Below are 24,630 nucleotides of genomic sequence, written 5' to 3'. Positions count from 1 at the left end.
TATTGGGATTTATATATTATTATAATAAAAATTTTTCTTTCCCTTTGTAAACACAGAGTATTCAGTTTGAGTAGTCAGGCAGTCATTTCAGTCGTCGTACGTACAACAACTGCTATTAATGTTCAGATGTGTTTAGGAGTATGTGTGTGTGTGTGTTTTTGGATGTTTGAATGAATTTTATATGGGTGAGTGTGTGTGTGCTTGATTGTTTGTTTGTGTGAGTTTTTACGTACTGCTAACAACATCATCCAATGCTATAGTTTTTTAGCTTGATTGGTATGTACGAGTCGTAGAAAATCGTGTGTTTGTTGGGTCTTTGGCTCGTCTCATTTTGTGTTGAGCAGTCGTTGGGTACGTTTGTTTAAAATTCTATATCGGATGTGCGAAATATTTTGAAAAACTTGTCTGGTTCTTTCCATTTTTTTTTGCTTGAGTATAATAATAACAAAACAAAAACATTTTGATATAAAATCGGTTCATATAGAGACCCACACTACACTATTTATGTACGCGAAGCTCTTCGTGTTTTTTTTTCGTTTCGTTTTAAGTGTTTCGTATTCAATGTTTACTGTTGCTCTATATGTAATTTTGTGTTTATGTACTCAGTTGGCAAATACATAAAGTAAGAGTGCATGTACTCTTTGTACATAAAGTGTATCAATGAAGAAGTACTTGTTTGTGCATGCATACTATATGAGCATGAATCAGAGTGTGTGAAGGTAGAACAATAATAACAACAAATCTAAGAGTATATAAACAAAAAAAAATAAACCGTTTTTTATGTGAAAGTATATGTTTAGCAAATAAACAGTTATACTACTAAAACAAACAACATCATTATCATCATTAATAGCAATAAAAACAACAATAATAAAAACAAATAAACAAACGGGGTCTTGAGATTTATACATGTGTTTGTGTGTATTACGCATACAAGAACAACATCAACAATAGTGCATAACTAAGAGAGAGAGAAAGAGAAAAGGTAAACAAATAACTAAATAAATAAACATTATTTTTGTAAATAATTTTGTATTTTTGTTTTCCTTTTTATTAATAAATATTTTGCATTGTTTTTGCAAATAAACAAAAAAAGGCGGCAAACATGTGCGTTAAATTTGAAAACAAATTTAAATTTTAAACTTTGAAAAAAAATTCGTGTCAATTAAAAGAAAATTTATATAAAAAATATAATAGAATTAATCATTAACTACGAGGATAAATTGAAAAGTATTTTCTATTTGCTAAAGTGATTTTAAACAAAGTTAAAGAAAAACAATCCGTTAGATTCTCAATTTACCGGATATACCATAAACATACCCAATATGCGAGGGTCATTTGGAAAGTTTTTACTAAAAATTAAAGTGTTTTAAAATTTCCCATATGTGTTTAAGTGTGTACGAGGGTCATATCAAAAGTTTTCCAAAATCTTGAAATTGTTTTTTTAATAGGTTTTGTTGTTTACAATAACTTCCGGATATGTTAATGTATAATGGCCTCCGGTAGGTTAGTGCTTAGTGTTCAAGTCTGGTAGACCGAAGGTGGTGAGTTCGATTCCCATCTGTGGCACCGTTTAAGGAGCGCACAACAGGCCCGTTAGAGCTCTTGGTGTATTTCTTCGGATTTTATGTGTATACATCCTCCTTTCAAACTAACTTAACTAATGTATTTACGAAGGCCATGTGAAAAATTATTCCTAAAAGTGGAAGTTATTTGTGAATGTTGGAAGCCAAATCTATTTAATTGAAATTTATTTATTGTTGATAAAAAGGAAATACTCCTTAGGGAATATAGACTACTGTAGGATGCTGCAAATGCTATAATTTTTAGCATTTCTCAACTACGCATGTGCATAACCTTTAGCTATGCTGGTGAAAGGTTTTCTATGATTAATGGACAATGGATTTATCTTATATCTTTTATCTTTACAAGGTAATCAATGTGAATTATTGTTTTACTTTATCATTGACTTGAGTTTTCTTTGATACTGAGTCAACTACATAGAGAAAAACAGTACATACCTCTCTGTATTAAACTTAATGGCTGCAATGACCTAGTCTCTCATCATAAGTCTCGTAATCACTTAAACCTTTAATACGGATTCACAGCACTCTCTTTACTTTAAAGCGAAATATATTCCCCCCTATCGCCAATCATCATTTCCCGTGAAATACATATGTGCACTTTTCACTTTTTTCGTTCACTGACTTTTTTGTCGTGAAAAAAATTCCCCTGTTGTGAAATTTGTTTTAAACATTGAACAGCTGTTCCATACAAAATCAACTATTGTGAATGAATTGTTCACAACCAGGGGGGTTACTTCGTATTTCGTTTCGAAAGAAAAAGTTTTCGAAACACAATGTATTTAACATACAAATTCGAAATGTTTTCATTCGAATCGAGTTTCAGAATAAACCCCCAGTTTACGAAAGCAATCTCTTCTTCGATTGGCGAAGGGAAAGGCAACATTGCTATCGACAATTTCATTCACAATAGTTGCTTTTGTTTGAAACAGCTGTTCATTGTTTACAAAATTCTATCAACAGAAGTGAAATTTTCGTTCCCTTAAAATTTTTATTACGCACGAAGGGGAAATTGCTAACGTGAACTTGTCAGAAACAAATTCTATCCAAAAATTTCACAAAATTTAGTAAACGAAGAAAAAATGAAAAGGCAACATTGCTTTCGTCAACTTCATTCACAATTGTTGATTTTGTTTGAAACAGCTGTTCATCGTTTACAAACTTCTATCAAAAAAATTTACAATTTATTTAGAATAAAAAAGTTTGTGAAGGAAAAAACTGAAAAGGAAACATATTTCAAGTTAAATAAGAATAAAAAAAGTTGATTCTGTTTAAGTTTAGCCTTAAATCTTAATAGTAGACCCATGTAGCAGTACTAACTTCTGAAATCGATAGATATATCTGTCATCGAATTGTTAAATTATGGATTCTAATTTTTACAATTCCAAAATTGTAAACCACAACTCTATTCATCGAAAAACAGTTCGTATTCATCATGTTCTCACTTAGCATCTGATTCCAAACCTCCCAAGATCAGATATCTGACATTAAGTTATTAAGTTATAATTTTAAATTTGTACAGATCTATAATCAATAAAAGTTATTTCTGTAAAACTTTATTTCTCGAAGAAAAGTTCGTTTTTACATATGTTGTTCTATGTTAGCTTCTGATTCCAAATTTCCGAGAAATCTAAACAATATTTTCTTAAATCCTGCTATTTTATAACATACGGAATAGCGTCTGTTATAAAATTACTAAGAAATATGCAAAATTATTACAAATATATAAATGCTTCCGGTTGTTTTAGTTAAAATTTAAATTATCAATTGCATTACCGTTAGTTTGACTATTTTCGATTTTAACTGACTCACTGTGGTTATATATAGAAACATACATAACACATACACAGACATATTGACAACTCATTTTATATTGCAAGCCCATAGTGATTTAATAGCCATGATTAAATCACAATTAACTTTTCAATACACAGATAAAAATTAATATGTATATTCAAAGAATTTCAACTGTCATTAAAATTACTGCGCAAACTCAACATTTTTATCATAAAAAATGTATTTATAGAAAGAATTAATTCTCATACTCATTTCTAAAGAAATGAAATTTAGTTCTTCAGATAGTTGTATGATTTTTACAAATCCCAACTATAAGTAAATAATTATAAAATAAAAACTGATTTTTTATTAAACTATCGATATGATAAAACAAATTTTTAATTTAATTCTTGTTTATCAAATCAATCACTTATTATTCAACCACCTACACAATTCTTTTCTCTCAGTGTTTTTTGAAATTCAAAATCGTGTCTTTTGCTTAAAACGATGTATATCTACTATTTATCTTATACATACATTTTCGCCATTAGAAGCTTTACTTATGCGGCAGATCTAGATTCTGATTCATCAGCATTTAAAAGAGGTTTAATTAAGAGAATTCTTATTTTATTACTCATGAAACTCAAACGCCACAATACCCACATCTTTAATGACTTAAAAATACAAGTTACATCAACCAACTGATTTTTAAATTATTATTTTTTTGGGTTAATCGACTTTATTTAAAACACATTTTGGCTGAATTTAAATGAAAAGCTGATGTATCTGTCTGTACTAAAGGTGATAATTGATAAATGTTCAGAGGTTATTACAAATGACTAATACGATTCGAGTTTACATTCTTAAAAATGATATTCTGAAAAATCGATTTATTTAGTTTCTATACCTTGCAAATAGTTCTAAGATAATAGGCTATTACTTATTTTCGGAATAAGTAATATCATCTGTATCGAAGTCCTGGGGAAAAGCTTTTTAACCTTAAGGTCTGCTAGTGGCCTCCGGTAGGTTAGTGGTTAGTTGTCTAGTCTGGTAGACCGGAGGTGGTGGGTTCGATTTCCACTCGTGGCACTGGTTAAGGAGCGCACAACAGGCCCGATGAAGGCCTAGATGTATTTCTTCGGATTTGATGTGTATACATCCTCCTTTCAAATTAACTAAGGTCTGCTACCAAATTTTCACTAAAGTGTTTATAATTTTTCAATAACAAACGTTGTTAAAATATATGCATACGTAAGACAACACTATGTTATGTTGACAACGCAACGTTGTCAATATTACAACAATTCGTTGTCTAAATCTTTTTACGCATCCGTTGTTGAATAGTCAACAAACGTGCTAAACATACTATTGACAACAATCCATGAGCTTACAACGTTTGTTAACATTTAGACAACGGATGTGTATACAATTAGTTTTCGACAAAAAATTGTTGCAATGTTGACAACGTCGCGTTTTTGAACTAAAACTCTTCAGCAGGTGTCATGTTTGGATAGTAATTTGTTTAATGTATAGTTATAATTTGATGTACCAAATCGGTCAAGAAGCTTTATGGATTTCTCCTTTTGTTTTTTGAACAACCTAGGACCTTTATAATGTTATTGGATTGAAAATATTTACTTACATGACGTCGTTTTCTTGCTCATAGTAGATTCATGAAAAAAGAAGAAATTTTTTATGAATCTAATCGAGAAGACTTCGTTTTCTTGCTTTTACTTTTTTATGAATCTAATCGAGAATGTTGACAACGCAATGTTGTCGACATTACAACAGTTCGTTGTCGAAATCTTTTGAAGCATCCGTTGTTTAAATGTCAACAAAAGTGGTAAGCTTACTATTGACAACCATCCATGAGCTTACCACGTGTGTTAACATTTCGACAACGGAGTGTGTATAATATTTAGATTTCGACAAAGAATTGTTGCAATATTAACAACGTTACGTTTTAGAACCTAATATTTTTTGAACTCTTCAATAGGTGCCATGGTTAGTTATTGAGATCAGAGGGGCTATAAAATTGACTTCCAGCAAAGACTGTTGGCTGTTAATCTGTTTAATATATATAGTTGTAATTTGATGCAGCAAATCGGTCAAGAAGTTTTATGGATTTCTTTTTACACTTTTTTGGTTTCTTGAGCGACCTAGGTCCATTATAATCTTATTGAATTGAAAATATTTACTTCAATGACTTCGTTTTATTGCTCATAATAGATTCATGAAAAACGAAAAACTTTCTTTATGAATTTAATAGTGAAGACTTCAAAAAATACCTGGATATTTGTATAGTCTCTCTATAATCCCCCTTTCGAATGACTTTCAAAAACAACCACAATGCAACCTGATATGGTCTGGTTTTTAATTATGTTTTCTTATCTATATGAACATATGGTTCTGAAATCATTATAAACGAACCGTATATTTCATTAAGTATAACCAACAAAACCTAACAACTCTGGAACACCCCAAGCAAATACGATTTCTTTAAAGCAACTAACGTTAAAAAGGTATATGGCAATTTCATCCCTCATTATATACATTTTTTTTTCAAAAACACGTAAAATCCGAAAAATTGTATATACATTTTTTTGTATGTATATATAGTTATTGTACTGTTGACTTAATGCTATAAAATTCGTCAAGGTCTAAAGTTCTTAAAATGCTAGATATACAAAATTAAACACGAACCAATGATATAAAAAGTAAAGAAAAAAATATTGAAAATAAAATGTAGAACGTAATATAATATCGTGCCATTAAATATATTATAAATAGTAAGAAAAATAAAATAATAATCATTTTTTTTTTGTTCCAGTAATAATAGACGTTTTTCGTGGGCATATAGACGTTCGAAATTGTATATAGTATATATAAGTATTAGTAGTCAGCACTACTACCTCAACGGGGAAGTAGAGCTGCTAGTAGTGTAAAAGGAAAGATATTTATAATGAATCTGCATGTTGTTGTTAGTTATACAAGTATAGAGGTTTGAAGAAACATCAGTTAGGTAGTCAGACCAAACGACAGACGTTTGTAATATAAAACCAACTGGTGAGTTAGAGTCACACGGTTTATGGGTATGAGAAGTTTTATATGTGGCTATAGATTAGAATGAATAATGATTCTTTTGAATCCATACATACATACAACTGACTCTAACTATCTACTATTTCTACCTGCTTATTAAAGCGTGCATTAATAGAAGATATCGTTTCGTTTAGAGATTTAATTTAGCTCACGATTTTTGCCAGCATTTTAGCGGATGAAGATGATGACGATGATGATAATAATGATGTTAAGTAAATTTTTGTTAATCATACAATAGAAACCCCTAGAGGGCCTAACAAAAACAACAACAACAACCACAACTAAATACAAAAAACAACCGATTGGTATGTGAAGACGACAGCTGGAGGGAATATATATACATCTAGTTATACATACAATAAATTTTTGAAAAGATTTTGAGAATTGATTAAAGACATAACCAGTTTATTGGATTTCTGCAGTAACTGCAAACTATAAATCCCCTTCACTTTACATACCAACATCGAATTTAACTCAATTCATACACATGTACTACCTACTATATACATACATATATACATATATAATAATCCCCCAGATTTAGTCATTTATGAAAAGAAAATTTCTGATGGTACTTTTTTTTTGTTGTTTATTCTCAAAAGCTGAAAAATAAAATCGATAAACATATAAAATCCGTATAGAACTAAAAGAGAACTAAAGCATATATGTATCTAAATAAAAAAATTTAAGAATACATAAAATAACAATCATTCAATCTCTATATAACTTATACTATCTACCTACAAGATATTCGTATTTATACGAATATTAAAAAGAAATCTTTTTATAGACTACTTTGAAAATAAAAAGGTAATTTATTTTGTATCGACGACTTGGTCAAATGAGGCCACGTAATTGACACTGACTCAAAAGTTGTACAAATACGTAATGGAAATATTTGATGACTCAGACGACGAGAGAAGAATCAAGTCATGAAATATAAACTTTGAAAAATGTTGTCGATACTTAATTAAATTGTACATTGTACTATGTGTATATAGTATACTCTATCTCTCTCACTCTCTAACTGGCTGATATAAGATATTTGAAAATTTCATAAGTAAATATGAGTAGACAATTCTTAGAATCGTATTAGTGACATTTATGTCATTAAAGTATAGTTTTACTTTTTCTTATGAAAATAATCTTTGAAATCCTTATAACATGAAAAGGCACACTACTATGTATGGCAGTATTGGAAAGGACTTAATTCTTTAATTACAAAAATTTCTAGGAAATATGCAGCAATTTAATAACATTCACCCCTATTGCCTATAGAAAGAAAAATGTTGTTCCCTTTAAATTTTCATTTTTTCCCTCAAAGAGAAAATTGCTATCGTGAACTTCATTCATTCACAGTAGTTGATTTTTGTATGTAACAGCTGTTCATACAAAATCAACTATTGTGAATGATTTCACAACAAAAGTGAAAAAAGGATCATATTTCACGTGAAATGGGGATTGACGAGGAAGGTTGATAATTTTCAGAATTATACAGAACTATCTCTGTAACAGTTATGGGGTTTCTAGATGTTCAATAGGGAACAGGTGTGTTTTGTCTTTGATTTTATTCATTATTTTCACAATAATATCGTGTAGAATCTAGTCTGCAGAATAGTCTGGTCTTTAGGCACGTTTACCTCAAAGGGAAAATTTCTATTTTGAACTTATTGTAAAACATTCATTCACAATAGTTGATTTTGTATGGAACAATTGTTGCAGATGTTTACAAAAATTCCATCAACAATTTTCACAACAAAAGTGAAAAGGGAACATATTTCACGTGAAATGAAGATTTACGAAGGGAGGTGACTATTTTCAGAATTATACGGAACTATCTTTGTAACAGTTAGATGTTCAATAGGGAATTGTTCATAATTTCCACGATAATATATTTTAAAATCTAGTCTGCAGTATAGTCTGATCTTAAGACACGTTTTTAGTGATTTCTAATCCCTACATAAAGCCTAATGTATAACTTGGTTCATAGCCCATTCTATTGATAATCCTTTGTAGTATTTAAAGTCTGTTCTACAGTTTCATTTCGACTAGAGTCTCAGTCGTAAATTTGTCTAAATTTTGGTCCATAGTTTCATACTTGTTGCCCCGCCTATAGGCTCGACTGTAGTTTCTTTTGCAGTCCTGACTGTAGTCTCTTTTCTAGTCCTTATATTGTTATGACTTGTTTTTAGTACATTCTATATTCCAGTCTATTGTCTGCTACATTGTTTTATCTATATAATGGTCTATAGTCTGGTCCATAGTTCTGTCTTTATATTTTCCATTATTCTAATGTCTATAGTCTTATCTCGTCTTTTGTATTGACCATAATCTCCTCCCTATTCTTGTCTATCAGTCAAATTCTGAATAATAAAATCCTTGGGAATTTGTTATTCTTCCTATAACAAGCAAAAGGGAACAAACTCCCGGGAAATATTTGTTCATAATTGGCCTGTATGATTTCGTACATGTTATTAAGTCTATAAACTTGACTGTGGACTCTTTCGAAGTCCGGAACTCTATAGTTTTGTCTATAAACCTAACTATAGTCCGGTTTATTGTCTGGTACTCAGTCTGTATCAGAGCCGACGATAATATTTTGCAAGCCGCCGACTTCTTTCGACTTAAAAACTAAGCCGGCTTAAACGTAGCCGCTGATAAAGATTAGAATCGCACATGTAGTTTGAAATTTCATTAATTTCAATTTCTGAAAAAAGTTAAATTGATCTAACAGTTTAGCCGCCGCCGATATTTTCTATAATAAACCGCCGCCGCTGACCATTCGGCAACGGCTTGTATCTCTGATCTGTAAACTCTATAGACTTGTCTGTAGTAAAGCCTAAAGGTCAACAACCTTGTCTTTAATCTCCATGTTGATCCTCGTCAATAATATCTCTTCTCATGGTCTCGTCAGTATTTCCAACCATTATCTCTTCAATAGTCTAATGTTTAGTTAAATGTAAACTAAGCAAACAGCATCTTAGTATAACCCCGACAGTACTCTTTATTCCGATTAATTAAAACCCCAACAAATTATTCCTTTACAAACTGATTGCCAAACTTACAAAATAAATTAATCAAATATATCTAAAATAATTATGATTATATACATATAAAATTTTCTAAATCTATATACATATAAATTAAAATTCAGCCCTAACATACAAGATACATATCTTATATATCTCTATGTACAAAACCCAGCCAGCAAAACCCAGTTAAAGTCATTGGTTTTATCTTTACTCATATTTTATCATTATCATTAAATAACTAAAATAAAATGGCTGCCAGCTGAGTTTTTAAACATTATAGAAATTATTTTTCTATACACCCCACCACATCCACCATATTAAAGATTTATATTCTTTCACAACCATTGCCAGCAGCAGTGATGACGCTAAGATACTTTTTGAGTTTCCCAAAACACAAAGATTGAACGTAGTATATAATTTCATGCTTTTCCCTCATCTATTCTCGTAGTACAAGGTACATCCAGTTTTCCTTTCTCTTTCACACTCTCTCTCTCTCTAAGGCGTTAAAGGCAAAGTGGGTATGCTAGGCACAACATACTACTGTCTTCTATTCTACTATACAGTCTGAATCGTACGTACGTTGTACGATTCCATCTGGGTATTTATCAAGTTGCGTGTTCTAAATACTTACAAGCAAATATGTAGCAACTATATAAAGCCCTGGGTGTTTAAAAATTTTTGCTTAGTAACCTAGGGAATACAGAAAAGTATAGTATACAAGAAACATTAAACCGGATAAAGTTATTTTTTTTTGTTTTTGTTCTTGCCTTTCCTCATCTTGTTTGCTCGTTCCCTAGTTGTTTCTAAATAAAGGTTTTGAAAAAGTTTTATTATGTATACTTATACAGATATGTATATATGTATAAGTAATTTATGGAAAGGTTTTATCCCCTGTATTCAAAATTAGTTTTAACCATTTTTTACCTTTAAAAAGAGTTTTCAAATGTTTGTGTGTGTATGTGTGTGTGCATTGAAGGATAGGAAAAGTTTTTAATATATAATGAAGGGACTTTAATTTTGGCATTATGTATATCAAAAGGATATAGGTAGTATGTATAAACTAATGGGTATGTGTTTTTCGAAATGGATGTGTGCAGTTATACACATAAATCTAAGAATACAATTCAGAAAAATAATCAATATTTTGAAAAGAAGTATTAACAAGGACTAAGGGCCAATTTTTAGGTGATGGATTAGGGATTAAATTAAAATGAATCCAAGAAAGTTGTTTTTAAATACTCAGGGCGGGTTTTTTAGATAAAGATAATCTACATTCTTTTTTTAAACTTAGTTTAATATATAGTTTGCGTTTTTCAGTAATACGTACTTATTGTCTTAGTTTAACTGAATTTTAATCCATAACTTTAAAACACAATCAATGGTTAAAGGCCGCCTAAATTTGTTCCGTGTTTAATCTTACAGAAAATTAAGCCTAGCTTAACTAAATAGTAAGAAACCCGACTTGGTTATAGACGAGTGGTTATAGACGAGTTCCGTTTTTAGGTCTTCGTTTAGTTTCATCTATATTTGTGTCTATTATATTGTTTGTAATTTCATCAATAAGCTCCTAGTCTAGACTCCTATTTTTGTATGTAGTCCAGACATACAAGCCTATGCATAAAGATAGGCAGCGGCGCAACCATTTTAGGTCGGCGTCTTATTATAGAAAATATCAGTGGCGGCAAAGTTGTCGGATCTATTTATCCTTTATATAAGTTTTTCTACAGAAAATGGTCATTAATATTAGCACAAAATTGTGTGGCAACTCTTTTTCAATTTGCCATAAAAATTTGAATTCAAATTGAATAAATTATTTTCTGAAACGTATGTACGATTCCAATCTTTATCAGCAGCTTTGTTTAAGCCGGCTTAGCTTTTGAGCCGAAAGAAGTCGGCGGCAGCGCGGCTTGCAAAATATTGCCCACGGCCAGGCGCCATAGTCCATCTATAACCTCTATAACACTGTCATTATCAATAATATATATTTTTTCCTGAACAATATTTCCTCCAATTATCTCCTCTACAGTTTAATATTAAAGTGTTTATAAATTAATATGTTATTAACATATTATTTAGCAGTGCTGCCAAGTTAAAGCAAGAATCCTAGTTGAATTACTAACGACAATAATGTTGCCATATTTTAACATATAGAGTGTTGCCATATAAAATATTGGTCACTTATAATTTCTGTTATATTTGAATTGGAAATACATATGAAAATTCAAATTGGATTAAAAAACGAATATTTTTTAAAAATTTAGTTACTTTTCACATTTAAAATTTAATAAAAACTATAGCAAAAGAAAATGTTAAAAAAAAACTAGTAAAATTGCTTAAAAACTAAAAAATATACAAAAGAAATGTTCATCCAAAACTAAATCACAAAAATAACAATAATTAAGAAAAAAATTATAAATAAACTAATATGAATGAAAATAAAATTAAAGTTTAAATTCGAACTTACCTTTCAGACGAAAAGATCTTCTTAATCCGTAATTTAATAGGGTTGTTATATAAAAAAATAACCGACAATTATTAATTTTTTTTTTTAAATCACAAATTTTTTTATTATAATCACACATTTTATATTTATTATTTTATTCACTTTTAAATTTTATAGGTATATATTTTTTTACGCCAAAATTACTTTGGATTTTTTATTTATATTTTTTAGCGCTTTAAGTTTTTTTTTATTTATTTTTATATTTTTATTTCGATTTTCTTGCATAAATATGAAATTGATTTTACTTTTCTTTTACTATGCATTTCCATAACATTTTTTTCATACTTTTTTTATTCTTTTCTTTACTTTCACAACAAATTGCTTTTGCTTTTTCATTGCCATTCTTTGAACCACAAAAATAAACATATTGACATAACTTCCTTTTAAACAACGGATGTAAACAAAACAAATCAGCAAAATGACAAGAAATTTCCTATAAGAAAATTACCCGCGCTTTTTTACGCTCTTACTGCATTTTTGCTCTCTCTTTATTGAAAATACACTCATTTATACAACACACACACATACCGGCCTGCAATTTTTTTGCAACAATTTAATTAACAAAAAACTTTATTTTCATAACATATTTCACTTTTATTTTATGAATTATTATTAGACTTATATATTTTCTTACTTTTTAACTCTTTAAAACCATTAAAAACCATTTAAACTATAAATTTTCTTATTGGAAATTTTGCCATCACTAAAACACAACCGATTGCACACAAAGTTTAAGAAAAACTAAACAATGCTGCCAAGTTTCGTTGCATGTTAACATAGGTTTTGTTATTGTATTCTAGTACAAAATGCATTTATATTTTTGACATTTATTAAATTGTTGTTGTTTAATGTACAATTTTTTGTTTTTCTTTTTCTTTTTTTTCAGAATTTAAACCGTTATAAAAAACAAAAACAAGAGAAAAAAGCAAAAAACAAAAACATTTTAAAATAAGTAAAATTATTTAAACAACAAAATGCCTACTGTTAGACGATGCTGTATAGTAGGCTGTATGTCCAACTCGCGGCAGACTCCCAATTTACAGTTTTTTCAATTTCCCCGACCGGATAATCCATTCTATAAGCTTTGGACTCAAGCCTGTCAGGCGTCACTCAGTCGTATTTTGCCGTTTAAGAAGCCAGTAGTGTGTGCTTTACATTTCCATCCCCAGTGCATAGGTGGTAGACGTTTGACAGGCAGCGCAGTGCCTACACTAAAGCTGGAGGTGCCCTCTAATTTAAAGGCTGTTGAACAGCAAGCCATGGTAGAGGAAATAGAAAGAAGCCGGCGTTGTGCTTACATCAATGCTGTCGTATACGAATGGCTGGTTAGGGCCAATCTTAATCCCCAACTCAGAGGTTCTATTACGCATGGCATGATCAAAGAAAAGGCAGAAACCGCCAAACAGATTATAGGATGTGAATCTTTTATGGCCGACAATCGTTGGTTGAATCGTTTTCGTGAGACTCATCTTACGGGCTTTGCCCAGAAGTTGGCTTCTAACCAACTAAAACCCATAGGACCATCTTTGTGGATACCCGATATAGTTCAGGACTTGGCTCATCTATTTCCACCCACTAGTGCGGAGCGTATTGATAATTTTGAAAATGTGCCCGAACAATACATCAGTTATATGAAACAGTATGGTGAATATGAGGAAGAAGAAGATGCCAGTGAACAGGAGCCGGCACAAACTTATCAACAGGAACAACAAGACAGTGGCTATGGGCAAGAATCTAAAATGGCAGCTCAATCTTATTATCAGCAACAACAGGTGGCACAATCGTACTACCAGCAACAACAACAGCAGCATCATCATCAACAACAAAATGGTTACCATCACTACAACAGTCATCCCCACCCCGGCATGCATCCAGCAGCAGGTTATAACAGCTATCATGATTATTACAATGACAGGCCACAACATGCCCCACACAATCCCTATCATCACCAGCAGCTTCCACAGCATCCTCAACATCCTGCACAACATAATGGTGGTTATGGAACACATCCTGTACAACAACCGCCACAACAGCCATCACAACATCATCTCGAGCATACACATGCTGGTATGCCTGCTACAGCGCAGCCTCCTCAGCCGGCACAACAAATCTCACCCAGCTCCCGACCTCCATCCCATTCACCGCCTCAGCAGAATGGTTTAGCGACGGCCGAGAGAAACAGTCCTTTTAGTCCCTCTAGCGCTGGTGGCGTTAAAAGGCCACGTTCCACCGAACCAGATAGTGAAGCGCCCTCCGCCAAAAGTTCACGCAGCTCACCAGTCAATGTTAATAATTCCAATGCCAGTTCACCCTCAAGGCCGCCGTCTAAAAGTCCACCTACGGTTGCAGAAATGCCCAGAGAAACCAAAAATCAAAATAACAACAATATCGTAGATAATAGTTTTAAAATAAAACTACCCCTTGCAAACGGCGGTGGTGGTGGTGGGGGCGGTAGCAGTAGTGGTGCCAATTCCCAGCGTTCGTCTACACCCAACTCCCAAGCCAATAACTTAAATTCCCGCTCGAATTCACCCAAATCACTTAATGGTCAAACGACCAATGGCAACACCTCACCCACTCCCAGCCAATCGACAAATGCCACAAAAGACCTAGAGACTTATGCCCAGGCTCTGGAATATCTAAAGCCCTTGGAAGATTTTGCTTTATTTAAGGAGAATTTCCGGGCCATTGGTTTGATATCACAACTAGAGGTTATATTGAAAAAAGCCCATAACAAATCGGCGTTAACAAAAGGCATAGCAGCCGAATGAACAAATTCAACTAAACAAACAAAAGAAACTTTGTAAATAGTATTTATTGTTGTATTATTTTATTACACTCATTAACAAATAAAATTCCTCAAGTCGAAATCTAAAAGGATATCTCCATTAATTTTTGAGAATTTTGTTTAATAACTTTTGTATTTAATACTTGCAGTTTTGGGATTTTTATTTGTTAATATTTTTAAGTTATTTTTTTTTTCTATCTGAATGACTGAATTTATTTTAAATACATGTTTATTTTTTTTCTTTAGTTATTAATTAAAATGTATAAAAACTCACACAACTACAAAATAATCTCATTAAATGTTAATTTATTTATTTTAATTAAATGTAATACATTTTAAAAAAGCTCTATTTATAAGCTAGAAATAAACTAAATTAGAAAAAAAAAATAAAATAAACAAAAATATTAAAGTTTTCAAACAATACAAATATTCTATGGTTTTTTTAATAATACATTAAAAAAATTGTGGTTGAAACAATTTTTTTTTTTGTAAAAATTTAAAATGTTTATAAAAATTATGAAACTTTATAAAAATTTTTAAATTTTTATGAAAATTTCAAACTTTAATTAAAGTTTCACATTTTTATGACTCTCGACTCTATTCTGTCAAATATAGAATCGATCCTAGTCAAATATATAGAATCGATTCAATTCCAGTAGAATACAATAAAAATACAGCCATGACTCTATTCTAGTCGAATACAGTCTCTGATCTTTTTTAGTCGTATATAGTCTTGACTCTATTCTAGTATCGACTCTATTCTAGTCGAATACAGTTTCGACTATATTCTAGTCGAATACAGTTTCGACTATATTCTAGTCGAATACAGTTTCGACTATATTCTAGTCGAATACAGTTTCGACTATATTCTAGTCGAATACAGTTTCGACTATATTTTAGTCGAATACAGTTTCGACTATATTCTAGTAGAATATAGTTTCGACTCTATTCTAGTCGAATACAATTTCGATTATATTCTAGTCGAATACAATTTTGACTATATTCTAGTCGAATACAGTTTCGACTATATTCTAGTCGAATACAGTTTCGACTATATTCTAGTCGAATATAGTCTCGACTCTATTATAGTCAAATACAGTCTCGACTCTATTCTAGTCAATTACAGTCTCGACTCTATTCTAGTCGAATACAGCCTCGACTCTATTCTAGTCGAATACAGCCTCGACTCTATTCTAGTCGAATACAGTCTCGACTCTATTCTAGTCGAATACAGTCTCGACTCTATTCTAGTCGAATACAGTCTCGACTCTATTCTAGTCGAATACAGTCTCGACTCTATTCTAGTCGAATACAGTCTCGACACTATTCTAGTCGAATACAGTCTCGACACTATTCTAGTCGTATACAGTCTCGACTCTATTCTAGTCGAATACAGTCTCGACCCTATTCTAGTCGAATACAGTCTCGACTCTATCCTTGTCGAATACAGTTTCGACTATATTCTAGTCGAATACAGTTTCGACTATATTCTAGTCGAATATAGTCTTGACTCTATTATAGTCAAATACAGTCTCGACTCTATTCTAGTCGAATACAGCCTCGACTCTATTCTAGTCGAATACAGTCTCGACTCTATTCTAGTCGAATACAGTCTCGACTCTATTCTAGTCGAAAACAGTCCCGACTCTATTCTAGTCGAATGCAGTTTCGACTCTATTCTAGTCGAATACAGTTTCGACTCTATTCTAGTCGAATACAGTCTCGACTCTATTCTAGTCGAATACAGTCTCGACTCTATTCTAGTCGAATACAGTCTCGACTCTATTCTAGTCGAATACAGTCTCGACTCTATTCTAGTCGAATACAGTCGAATCTATTTTAGTCAAATACAATCTAAGGTTCTATAAATCGACTTTTTGTCAAAAAAAAGTCGCAGTCAACTATTTTGTTCCAAAAGGGTCAATAACTCGACTATCGTCTATGAAAAAAGTTGACTTTGTAAATAAATGTCGAAAACTCGAAAATAGTAGAAAAAAGTCAGAAATAGTCGATAATTTTAAAAAAGTGTAAAAAAAGTCAAAAACTCTAAAATAGTTGGAAAACCTCGAAAAAAGTAAAAAAAAAGTAAAAAAAGTCGAAAATAGTCAAAAAAGGTCAAAAACTCAAAATTAGTAGAAAAAAGTAAAAAATAGTCAATTATTAAAAAAAATGGAAAAAAGTCAAAAACTCTAAAATAGTCGAAAAAAGTAAAACAGCAGTCAAAAAAGTCGAAAATAGTCAAAAAGTCAAAAAAAAAAATCGAAGAGTCGGACTATTTATAAAATACTAAAAGTCGACTTTTCGTTTCAACTATAGAACCCTTATACAATCTCGTCGCTTTTCTAGTCGAAAACAGTTAACTCTTTGTTATTCGAATACAGTCAAGTCTATTCTAGGTGAATACCAAGAATAAACTATATAAACATTAAGAAACTTTGTTCTCGGAGAAAACTTTCATGCTGATGTTTACGTTATCCCAGTAATAGGAGAGATCGCTTCTGAATATTAATTAGTATTTGATTGCCTACTCAAAAACCTGCTCTTATATACTCTATGGTTATTTTAAAAAAATATATATATATTTTTTTATTTAAAACAAATTTTATTTATTGCATAAAAATACCTACATACATAATAAAATACTTATAAATTAGTTTAACTTATTACATAAGTACATAATTTAAAAAATTTATATTCTAAATATTGGCCAATTAAGTATCGCTGATATAATTTTTTAAACGATTATTAAATTAAAATATCTAAAATCAATTAAAAACCACAACATTTTCCCTGTTCCATTAACTCTTCAGATTCTGAAATGGCTTGCAAAAGTAACATTTTAACTTTGCGCTGTTGTGTTTTATTAAGTTTTCTAGTTTCTTCAAACATTTTTTGAAAGAAGTCTTTTAATTCTAAATTATTGTTTGAGTTATCTCTACTCGCCGCTGTTAGACTGCATAAACATTTAACTCTTAACTCGGGCAGTAAAGGAGCATCTTTTGTTTCCTTTCTTAAAGTTAAAGAATTTTCAACTTTTGCCGGATTTATTAAATGAGGAGGAGAAGAAGTTAAAACTTCTTGTTTAATTTCAGTTTGTATGTTTGCAGTTTTGGTGATTTGCTCTAGAGGGGGTAGGGGTGTAGGGGTACTTGATATTTGTTGTATAATGGGTATTGTCTCTTGTTGTTTTGAAATATTAACGGGAATTGTTGAGGATGTTTCCTTTTCCTTATTTTGATTCAATTGTTTATGTTTAATTAAATGATTAATAATTTTTTTATTACCCGCATTTAAAGAACGACAATTATTTAATATTTTTGTGGATTTCGTAGCATCCGATGTTGGAGTTTTGTTTAATTGTTTTGTTTTCGATCCTTCTATATTATAACGTGTTCTTTTGTCTATTGGATTGACAGGTAAAACCACTTTATGGCGTTTTCTTAATTGAGCATTTAATAAAACTGGAGGTGCTGATGTTGATGCTGTTACCGCAGATGCTTTAGCTGGAGTTGTTTTATTCGTTTCAGGCTTTTGAAATGATGTACAGGAGTTTAAAGTTAAAATTGGATTAATTGTCGTTGTATTAACTGCCACTTGTTGTTTCGTTTGTGTTAAAGTTAAAGCGGATATTTGAGGATTTATTTGAACCGGAATTGATTGATATAACTGTTGCTCATTTTGTAAACTATGTGTAGGTAATAAGGGAAGAGTTGTGTTCGCTGCCGGTGTTTCCAATTCATAGATTATAAAACTATCTCCTGGTATAGTTGTATGATTTTGTATAGGATTTTCTGTTTTAATTGTTATAGCTTCTTCTTCTATTAATGTTTCCTGTGTTAGAGGTTCATTTTTGATGGCTGTTAAAGGTAGTAAAGGTTCATCTGTTATTGGTTCATTTTTAACTGGTATATTAAGATTTGGATTTAAAGAACTATGGAGCAGCTCTTCATCAGTATTAAATACTTCCTGTTTTATAAAAGTATCAAAATTTAGATTCATTTCTGACGGTAGCTAAAAAAAAGATATAGAAAAATAAATATATTAACTATTTTTGATCTAATATTAAGAGAATATCGATTTGTTTTAAAATGATTTAATTATTTCGGACTTCTGTATTCATTTTGAATTGATTAGAATAAAGTTAGAATAGAATCGGACTATATTCGACTGGAATAGAGTCCGGTTGTATTTGACAAAAAAAGAGTCTATACTGGATTTAACAAGAATATAGTCAAACAGTATTCGACTATAAAGGAGTTGATAAAGAGGGAAGTATATTCGAATAGAATAAAGTCATATTGTATTTGCATAGAATAGAGTTGGATACATTAGACTAGAATAAAGTTGAACTATATTCGACTAGAATATATTCGACTAGAATGTAGTCGATCTATATTCGACTAGAATAGAGTCGAACTATTTTCGACTAGAATAGAGTCGATTTATATTCGATTAGAATTGAGTCGATCTATATTCCGCTAGAATAGAGTCGAACTGTATTCGACTAGAATTGAGCCAAACTATATTCGACTAGAATAGAGTCGAACTATATTCGACTAGAATTGTGTCGAACTATATTCGACTAGAATAGAGTCGATCTATATTCGACTAGAATAGAGTCGATCTATATTCGACAAGAATAGAGTCGAACTATATTCGACAAGAATAGAGTCGAACTATGTTCGACTAGAATGGAGTCGATCTATATTCGACTAGAATTGAGTAGATCTATATTCGACCAGAATAGACTCGATCTATATTCGACTAGAATGGAGTCGATCTATATTCGACTAGTCAAACAGTAGAATAGAGTCGATCTATATTCGACTAGAATAGAGGCGATCTATATTCGACTAGAATAGAGTCGATCTATATTCGACTAGAATAGAGTCGATCTATATTCGACTAGAATTGAGTCAAACTATATTAGACTAGAATAGAGTCGAACTATATTCGACTAGAATTGTGTCGAACTATATTCGACTAGAATAGAGTCGATCTATATTCGACATGAATAGAGTCGAACTATATTCGACTAGAATAGATTCGAACTATATTCGACTAGAATTGTGTCGAACTATATTCGACTAGAATTGTGTCGAACTATATTCGACTAGAATAGAGTCGATCTTTATTCGACTAAAATAGAGGTGCACTATTGATATTAGACTAAAATAGAGTATATACAGAGTCGAACTATATTTGACTAGAATATGTATTCAACTTTAGAAAATGTAATTAAAAAAATAAATTTTGAAAAGTCATCTATTCCTTCTAAATTAAATTTTAAAATCAAAATGCCTCTCTCAACCCACTGTAATACAAAAACACATAAAGAGAGAAAAGGAGAAAATCATAACAAGCTTCGAAAAACTTAAATAATTTAAATATGTGCTTGCATTTATTAAGGGAATCCTTAAATGTTTATTATAAATAAAATTATTAATTAATATAAAAACTATCCGCAGCAATTAACTAAAGAGCAGTCAACCTAAAAAAAAACTATAAATAACAAAAAATAATAAAAAAAGTATTCAATGCCAAAAGTTTTCTATTTATTCAGCAACAAATATTCATTTATTAAAAAGCTATAAAAAGCTTAAAGTTTACTTTGACTCTCTGAAACAAAAGAAAAAAAGCTTTAAGCTTGTGCTAACAAAAGAAAAATGCTAAAGAAATATAAGGAAGAGAAAATAAAAAACAAACTTTAAGAAAAAAAAAAAAAAAACAAAACAAAAAAAGCGAGTACAGTTTTGTTTGTGTAAAATCAAGAGAAAACCAAAGACCGTAGGAAAATTGTAAGAAAACTTTACTGACATTTAAATCTAATTAGAAATTTGGGAAATTTTTATCACATTTCAACGATTTATTAACAATAACATAATTTTTTATTATTATTTTTAATTTTTTATTAATGTTTAATTCTTTAAAGGAATTTGATTTTACAAATCGACCATTTAGGGTGGGTTTTTGAATTGACAATGAAATGCCAATTAATAATCAGATTAGTTAATCTAATAATAAATTGATTCTGATGTTAATCCCCTTTGATGTTTTTGAGTACAAGATAGGGTTCTATAGTTGAAACGAAAAGTGGACTTTTCGACTTTTTGCATTTTATGAAAAGTCGACTTTTCGACTTTTTGCATTTTATGAAAAGTCGACTTTCGACTTTTTGCATTTAGTTCAAAGTCGATTTTACGACTTTTCGACTTTTTTCATTTAATTAAAGTCGATTTTTCGACTTTTTATATTTTATAAATAGTCGACTTTTTTCGACTTTTCGGCTTTTCGACTTGTCGACTATTTTCCTACTATTTTCGACTTTTTCCGAGTTTTCAACTTTTTTCGACTTTTCGACTATTTTCGACTTTTCAACTTTTTTCGACTCTTTCCGACTTTTCGACTTTTATTTACAAAGTCGACTTTTCGACTATTCTCATAGACGATAGTCGAGTTATCGACTTTTTTGGAACAAAATAGTCGACTTCGACTATTCGACAAAAAGTCGATTGTTCGATTATTCGAAAGTCGATTTATAGAACCCTAGTACAAGATTAAACTTCGTAGTGTTGCCATACAAAGCAACAGAAAACGTCACTGTTTGTTATCAAAACAATGCATGTTGTATAAAAAAGAAGAAGACAATTGCAAATGTAATATAAACAATTTAGATTTAAAACAAAAAATGTATTGTGAAGTCCCCATTATTTATACTTATCAATCATGGGGCGCTTAAACTAGCAAATACAATTAGCTGATTGAGTATTCAAAAACAACTTTCGAAGATTAATTTAAATTTAATCTCTAACCGTTCGCCTAAAGATTGGCCAAAAATTTAAATTAAAAACTTAAATTTCGTGTTTAAACCACCTCCATTGGGCGCTTAAACTAGGAAACAAAATTAACTAACTCGTTCCCACAACAATCGGTTGCTCGCACCGAAACGACTCGGAGGTCAACGAACAACGACTAAGGATTATCAACCCAGCCACATCGAGTTTACACGTGTCGCTGCTACAACAACAACAAACTTAGGGCGGCTTTCTTACTACTCAGTTAAACTAGGCTTAACTTGCTGTTAAACTAAACTCCGAAAAAATTTAGGCGGACTTTAACCGATGATTGTGTTTTTCAGTTTTACATTTAAGCTCAGTTAACTTTGTTAATATTGCCAACTTTTCACTCGAAACCATAAACAATGAACAGCTGTTTGTTGCAAACAATAAAATGGAAAATTTTGGAAAAAATTTTAAATTAACATTTAAAACAATAATAAATAAAACAAAACAAATCAGAAAATTGCAATTTAGGTACTTAAAATATTAAGTTTTTGTTCTTACGAGATCATTGTTTTATTTGTTTTTGTTAATTGTGTTTTCACACTTATAACTTGAGTTTAATTGGCCAATTACATTCAGTTAAACTAAGATAATAAGTAATTTTACTGATAACTGAAAAACACGAAACATATATTAAACTAGGTTTAAACAAAGAATGTAGATTTGTTTAAACCTGTAAAACCCGCCCTTAGTACTCAAAAACATTTTTCGAGAATTAATTTTAATTTAATCCTTAATCCGTCAACTAAACCTTAATGACAAATTTTCTTTAAAAATTAGTACTTTTGGCCCACAGTACAATGTTGAGTAAAGCAGTGAACGACCACAATGTCTACTTTATAGGTATAATGAAATTTTAAATACTTACAAAATGTTTGCTATGCATAGGAATAAATATTTTTTAAACTTTTAGCTTATAAAACAACAAATATTTATGTTTTTTATTAACTTTTTTCAACAATTTTTAATACAAGTTTACAATAACACAGCAAAAAAACCCTCTTTCACACGTGAAAACAACAAATAAACTAAACCTAACCTAAAAAGACACACACATTCGTGGTATATTGATTAACAAAAAAAGTGTTCATTCTAAAAGTTTTCCTTTCATTCAGCAAATCTACATTTTTGTATTTAAAAGCTATAAAAAGCTTAAAGCTTTTATTGTTAGGTCAAACTAAAAATAAAGCTTTAAAGCTTTAACAAATGTACACTAAACAGACCAACAACAACAAGAAATATCAACAGAAACCTCAAAACAACAATAAAGCGCAAAAGAAAAAAAAAACAATATGAAAAAGCACATACAAAAACAAGAACCATTTCACATCTGTTTTTGTTTACATTCGATTGAAAGTCATTTCAAATGTCTTTGTTATTAAACGTCATTAACCCCTAAAAGAACAACAACAACGAAATTTTTAATATTTGTTTTGCTTTTGTTCCTTTTGTTTCCCACCACGAATGAGAACAGGAGAGAAAGTGCATAAAAGCCGCCTATAAGATTTGCTAGACATGCGCATCAATTGCCGTTTTCCATAGATTCTGGGCACACGTCATTACTCAAGTGTTTTTACTTTAATTTTGTTTTGTATTTTCTCATTTTTTGTGTGGAAATTTTAATTTAAATGACTTCAATAATGTAAATGTGTAAGTGTTATCTGTGGTGCAAATAATAAAAGATGTTATACCTATGTATGTTTAAACATTGTATCTATGTACACTTAATTTTAAACAACGCGATTTGTGTGATAGTTGACAACACAAAGTGCTTACCTATCTATTGAAGAAGGGCAATAACAAAAGAAAATTTGAAATCTATGTATGTACGAGATGTACACCCTATTGTAATGTAAAAGGTATTAAATATTTCTTATATTCATATATTTGCAGTGATGTTGTAACGTATGTACTTGTGTTCCTACAAATATCTGCTCCATATTTTTAACCCACATGTTATTGGAATGGACAATATGTGTCCACTACTACTAGCAGATCTTGCAAATCTGCTAAATCATTCATATTAGTTATATTTCCTAAAAAATTAGGACGGAGGCAGAAAAAATCTGTGCCCAAATTACCTCGACTCTCTCGCCAGATGGCGAAATTATTCAAAAATATCTCGGAAATACAGGTATCAACATTGAAGCATCTGAATGTGATTAAAATCTAACTTAATAACAAAAATGTAAAGAATAACGACCCCTGGTCTGTTTAGCATAATACATATTAACTTTGCTTAAGTCCAGTTCTTATTTATTACGATTAAAATTATGTCCAAGTTTTATTCTAACTCAAGATTAAATCTAATTCAAATATAATACACTTCTAATTCTACGTTTTGTTATATTTCAACAGCGTCACTTTCACTTCATTTATAGTTAGGATCTAGTTCGGTTCTAGTTCAGCTTTAGTAAAGATCTAATACAGTTATTTTTTAATACTAGTTCAGTTCTCATTTTACAATAGTTCAGTTCTACTTCAGTTTTAGTTCAGCACTTTTAAAAATATTTCTGTTCTAATGCAATACCAGTTTCAGTTCTAATTCAGTTCCAGTTTAGTTCTAGTTCAGTCCTAAATCAGTTAAATTCTATTTTAGTTCTATTTCAGTTCTAGTTCAGATCTAGTTCAGTTCTAGTTCATGTTCAGTTGTAGTTTAGATCTAGTTCAGTTCTAGTTCAGATCTAGTTCAGTTCTATATCTGTTCTAGTTCAGTTCTAGTTCAATTCAAGTTCAGTTCTATTTCAGTTCTAGTTCAGTTCTATTTCAGTTCTAGTTCAGTTCTAGTTCAGTTCTATATCTGTTCTAGTTCAGTTCTTTTCAGTTCCTGTTCAGTTCTAGTTCACTTCTAGTTCTAGTTGCGTTCTAGTTCAGTTTTAGTTCAGTTCTAGTTCATTTCTAGTTCAGTTTTAGTTCAGTTCTAGTTCAGTTCTAGTTCAATTCTAGTTCAGTTCTAGTTCAGTTCTAGTTCAGTTCTAGTTCAGTTCTAGTTCAGTTCTAGTTC

At 30.7% G+C, this 24,630-nt stretch overlaps 3 protein-coding genes across 5 annotated transcripts in view; 2 read left to right on the top strand and 1 right to left on the bottom strand.

Moving 5' to 3' along the window:
- The first annotated feature begins 332 nt into the window (after positions 1–332).
- On the top strand, positions 333–15,106 carry LOC111685598 (putative uncharacterized protein DDB_G0291608). 2 transcript variants are annotated; one of them, XM_046951221.1, is made up of 2 exons: positions 333–985; positions 12,883–15,105. In XM_046951221.1, exon 2 carries the CDS (start codon positions 12,971–12,973, stop codon positions 14,765–14,767), a length of 1,797 nt encoding a protein of 598 aa, XP_046807177.1. In that variant the 5' UTR covers positions 333–985; positions 12,883–12,970; the 3' UTR covers positions 14,768–15,105. The 2 variants fall into 2 exon arrangements, with proteins under 2 accessions (XP_046807177.1, XP_046807178.1); XM_046951222.1 differs by lacking the exon at positions 333–985 and adding an exon at positions 12,756–12,776 and having other exon boundaries at positions 12,883–15,106.
- A 2,257-nt stretch (positions 15,107–17,363) lies between these two features.
- Positions 17,364–24,630, bottom strand: part of LOC111685596 — a 16,916-nt gene continuing 9,649 nt past the window's right edge. The window contains exons 1-2 of one of the 2 annotated variants that reach the window (XM_023447863.2): positions 22,495–22,644; positions 17,364–18,795 (exon numbers count right to left, since the gene is read on the bottom strand). In XM_023447863.2, coding sequence (XP_023303631.2) covers positions 17,554–18,795; positions 22,495–22,512 — 1,260 coding nt within the window. In that variant the 5' untranslated portion in view covers positions 22,513–22,644 and the 3' untranslated portion in view covers positions 17,364–17,553. Of the gene's footprint in view, positions 18,796–22,494; positions 22,645–24,630 lie in introns of those variants that run through there. The other variant, XM_023447864.2, reaches the window with a different exon arrangement.
- Positions 23,520–24,630, top strand: part of LOC111685595 — a 6,926-nt gene continuing 5,815 nt past the window's right edge. The window contains exon 1 of the mRNA XM_046951625.1: positions 23,520–23,760. Coding sequence (XP_046807581.1) covers positions 23,725–23,760 — 36 coding nt within the window. The 5' untranslated portion in view covers positions 23,520–23,724. The remainder of the gene's footprint in view (positions 23,761–24,630) is intronic.

The sequence above is a fragment of the Lucilia cuprina genome, chromosome 5 (genome assembly GCF_022045245.1).
Source record: "Lucilia cuprina isolate Lc7/37 chromosome 5, ASM2204524v1, whole genome shotgun sequence".
Lineage (NCBI taxonomy): Eukaryota > Metazoa > Arthropoda > Insecta > Diptera > Calliphoridae > Lucilia > Lucilia cuprina.
The sequence above is the reverse complement of the archived record's forward strand: the minus strand, read 5'-3'. Positions and strand labels throughout refer to the sequence as shown.